The sequence below is a fragment of the Rutidosis leptorrhynchoides genome, chromosome 4 (genome assembly GCF_046630445.1).
Source record: "Rutidosis leptorrhynchoides isolate AG116_Rl617_1_P2 chromosome 4, CSIRO_AGI_Rlap_v1, whole genome shotgun sequence".
In the NCBI taxonomy this organism is placed as follows: domain Eukaryota; kingdom Viridiplantae; phylum Streptophyta; class Magnoliopsida; order Asterales; family Asteraceae; genus Rutidosis; species Rutidosis leptorrhynchoides.
In genome coordinates, this window is record NC_092336.1 from 608,037,105 (window position 1) to 608,041,623 (window position 4,519).

General features: G+C 33.7%; 1 protein-coding gene across 1 annotated transcript; it reads right to left on the reverse strand.

Moving 5' to 3' along the window:
- Positions 1-206: 206 nt before the first annotated feature.
- LOC139842998 (uncharacterized) lies at positions 207-1,732 on the reverse strand. The gene is made up of 2 exons (XM_071833090.1): positions 372-1,732; positions 207-291 (listed from the first exon to the last, which is right to left on the reverse strand). The coding sequence occupies exons 1-2, from the start codon at positions 1,730-1,732 to the stop codon at positions 207-209; spliced, it is 1,446 nt and encodes a 481-aa protein (XP_071689191.1).
- Between the last annotated feature and the right edge of the window lie 2,787 nt (positions 1,733-4,519).

Here is a 4,519-nt window from a genome sequence, read left to right on the forward strand (position 1 = left end):
GGTGGTAAAGGTTTATTCAACTCATTTGGCACCCAAGTTGAAATTCCACCAATTGGTCTAAGAAAGGTACTGTATGCCCTCATAAACATATCCTTTCTAAACCATGCAGGTATATAATCTTCTGGTGACTTATTAAGTGAAAATATTACTGAACAAGCATGAGGATAAGGAATACCAGTCAACTGCCACATCCTGTAGCTACAAGTTTATCTTTCTTCATTAACTTTAAAAGCTTCACTCTTGTGTCTAACCTCATACTCAAAGCCACCTGAAAAATAGGCTTGCCAGTATCTACAAGAAATAAATAAACTAAATAAACTAAATTTTGTAAAAAGAATAAATAAAGTAAACAAAGTAAATTAAGTCCATACCTGTGTTGATCTTTAATAATTTCAAGTCTTCTCTTGATATTTGGAGAAATATCACCTACCCAATTCTCAGAAAGCCTTCTCATAACAGTCATTCTCTCCATAACAATTACCCTAATTGTTTCTAACATTGTTATGATGGGCTTATGTCTACATGTTACAATCACATAATTAAAACACTCACTAAAACCATTTTCTACTGCTTCACAACCCCTGTCTACTTCAAAAAAGGCCCTTGACCAAGTTTTTGGAATTCTATTAATCAAGTATTTGAATGCACCAGGGTTAGTAGCCTTTATTCTATCCATTGTTGCATCAAATAAAATAGGATATGATGCTTTAGATGCTTCCCAAAACAGGTTTCTAAACTCAACTCCACTGTATTGCTTCCTAAAATTCTCATAAATATGTCTAGCACATTGCCTATGCTCAGCATGTGGCATTATGTCCTTCACAGCTTCAATTAAACCCTTATGTTGATCAGACATAAGTGTGAGACCAACAACACATTCTACTTCCAAATCAGCTTCAATTAGCTCAAGAAACCAGGTCCAGTTTTCCTTGTTTTCCACACTAACAACTGTCCAGGCAACAGGGTATATGTGATTATTCCCATCCCTTCCTATTGCAGTTAATAGCTCCCCTTGATTAGGTTTCTTTAAAAAGCATCCATCTAAAGCTATTATCTTTCTACACCCATTCTTCCATCCCTCTTTCAATCCATGTATACAAACATAAAATCTGTCAAAATATACTTTCCCATCAGGGTTTTGAGTTACTCCTAATTTAACAGTTGACCCTGGGTTGCTTTTTACAAGTTCATCAGCATAAGACCTTAACAAACCATAATGTTCCTCAATACTTTTCTCATATTCAGTTAAAGCCCAAGTCTTAGCCCTTCTACACTGATCAGAAGTTACAGTACACTTATACTTCTTCAAAACTAAGTCTGCAATGTCTACTAGCCTAATATTTGGGTTTACTCTAATTTTGTCACCAAACTCTCTACCAATCCATTTGTAGTTTATCAAACTTCCAAACCTAAAACTTCTAACACAAGTGTGTTCATCATTCATGGATATAACCTGAAAAGAAGCATCATCCTTCATCATTCTTCCATAACATCTCCATGGGCATTTTGCTTCTTCACCCTTAACTACACTTGGATATCTATGAAACTTCCTTTTTTTAGATTCAGTTGGTTGTTTCACTCTAGGTGCTCTCTGCCCACACTTTGCAATCATATCATTTTCACAACTTCTATAATACCATAGTGAGAAACCATTTGCAAGGGCATAATATGTTAAACAATCCTTAAACTGTTTAGCATTTAAATATTTCTCACCCACTATTGGCTTCTTCATCCTCTAATTTGTTTTTTCATCATGTATTGGAAACGTTTCGACAGGCACAATAGCTTTAAAAGGATCACTCTCTGCTTCTGCTTCTTCATTGTTTAATTTCTTCAACAGATCTTCCATAAACTCTTCATGTTCACCAATTGCATTCATCAGAGGATTGTCATGTTGAGCATTAGGAGATGTGAGTTTTGGTTTCTTATGTGGTTTTGGTCCCTTTTTAGCATTTGCCTTCAATATTCTAAGTTCTTTCAACTCTTCTTCTCCATCTGATAAGTGATCTATGGATGCATTATCACTTTCATTGTCACTTTCGTCACTTAAAGGCTGACTGTCACTTACACTATCACTCAGATGATTGTCACTTATATTGTCACCAACCTTACTTTCTTCTATGCCTACAGATATGTCATCCTTCTTACTTTCATCCACCCTAATTTCATCCTCAAAACAGGTGACTGCAACCTCTTTCTTGATTACATATTCATCTAAGTTATCACTAAAGTAATCAACAAATATATCTACTTTACCATAACACCAAGCTAGGTCATACAATGTACTCAAGTCCTCATCATTGTCTAAAGGCAATATTCCATCTGCCAGTGTTCTTCCAGGGACAGTAAAATACAAATTACTAAATGGTGAACCAGTTTCCTTTTCCAAAAACTCATAAAATTCAACAAACTCAATTTTATCAAGAAAGATGGTCAAAACACTACCATTATCATACCTCAGTGGGTTGGACATAAACACACCACCATAATACACATCAAAATTAAAACCTCATGTTGGAAGTGGGCTTCCAACCATCCTGCAATTGATTATTCTACCAGTTAGTGAAAACGTCAAAATATAGACCTAAAACCTTAATGATAATGAAATCGAGCAACAAACGTTACAACATACCTGATGAAACTGTGATGATACTAATATCGAGTGAAATCGATTCGATTTTACTCCCAATTTTGAAGTTCAATCGTCGTCGTTAGGTTTAGAAGTTTTAGGGTTGTTTTAGGAGGGAAATGACGTGTATGTATGTATTGTGTTAAAGGTTGAGTTTTAATCCACTTAAGGAAATTTTATATTTTTTAATTTTTAAATGGCATAAAAACCTAAATAGTAACTGGCTACCGGATACTCAAGTCACTGGATACATACAATAGAATATAATACAAAGTTGAAGGCATACAATAAGACTTTTGAAAGTTGAATGCATACAATAGGATTTAGATGAAAGTTTAATGCATTTTGGTGCCATTTTCCCATATCTAGTTTTATATAATTACAACTTTGATATATATAATACTCCCTTGGTGGGTTTTAGGACTCCTAGGAGAAACACCCATGCTAGCTTTTGTTACTTTTAAGTAACACACTTCCTCAAGTGCATGGGCAACTCAAGAACCAAGTAATTTTTGACTCACATTTGAAAACACACATAAAAAGAGATAAAAAAAACTGCACAACCTTTTTTTTCTGTTGCCTGGCCGTGACCTTTTGAGGGTGAAAGGGAGTTCAAAATTTGGTTTTTGCAAGTTCTAATCAAGTGTTAATAAATCCTAACTAAAGTACAAAGGTTTGGTATTAAAGACTTGGGGTATTACTTGCTTGAGGCTTCACTTTAGAAGCTTACTTTCCATCATCTTCATCATCATCTTGCTCATTTGTAAACAACCCTCAACTTGCTTGAGGATGTATGAATCTTCTCTTCTTGTTCTTATATGTAAGCATATATTCAAGACTTGATAACAATATGGAATTCATTCAAAATGGTTTAACATATAAACTTGTTTTTATAAACAATCATGCTTCCGCTTTCTTTAACTATCATAAAATGGTTTTATGATTATGTTGACATTAAGAACTTGTTGTTATGTTGAATTCCATCAATATCTAGAGGCTAATCCCCATTATTCTCTTTAATTACATATACAAGAAATAGTAATTAAAGGCTTCTTTCTCTCTACTCTATATCCATCGTGACAAATAATAGTAGAGGCTAATCCTTTGTTGTTTTTCTCTCTAATGTTGCATGTACAAAGAATGCAAATTAGAGGCCTACCCTATTCTCTTGTTTACATGCATTTATATATTAAACAAAGAATGCAAATTAGAGGCCACCTCTCCATTATCTCATGTGTATGCACAATTTAAGGGATCATGGGCTTTCTTTCTTTGAGTCACTTCTCACGTACATTAAACATGGGTTTCAACTTCTTGTGACTCCAACTATTTGATTTCTTTGACTCTCGGATTCGGGTCGGGTTAGGATCTACTCGGATCAAGTACTAACATAAGGTGTATGATGAATCACTAAATGCTTTTCTTTTTTTTCTTTCAGGAAACTACTTTGTGTCCATGGGTAACAATTTATTGGACTAATCAGGTTTTATGTCTTTGCAAGCTATTAAAAGTATTTATGTACAGATCGAGCTTTATGGGTGTAACCTGTATGTTTTAAGATATGCAATTTGTTTTCTATATATTGTTTTTGTTACAAATATTTTTAAACAAAATTATGAATCAGTTACGGAGTATATGATAGAAAAAACCTCAACCATAATTTAATGCATATATTAGGGATAATAATTGGTTTTGAATAGTTGTTATTATCCCTTACTTTGACGTGTGTATATCTTTTATTGACTTGTAGAGTTAGACTCGATTAAACCAAATGCCTTGACACAAGCAGAAAGGAAACTATTATGTTATCAAACATAATGATGTACATTATTAGTACATATGGAACCATGAGATATTACTTTTAGAGTCACACATATATAGTTAGTAACT

Excerpts from the sequence above, each read along its gene's own strand:
- LOC139842998 (XM_071833090.1), bottom strand. The coding sequence starts at position 1,732 with ATGAAGAAGCCAATAGTGGGTGAGAAATATTTAAATGCTAAACAGTTT. Across the intron at positions 292-371 it reads ATTATTAAAGATCAACACAG|ATACTGGCAAGCCTATTTTT; the intron begins GTATGGACTTAA and ends TATTTCTTGTAG.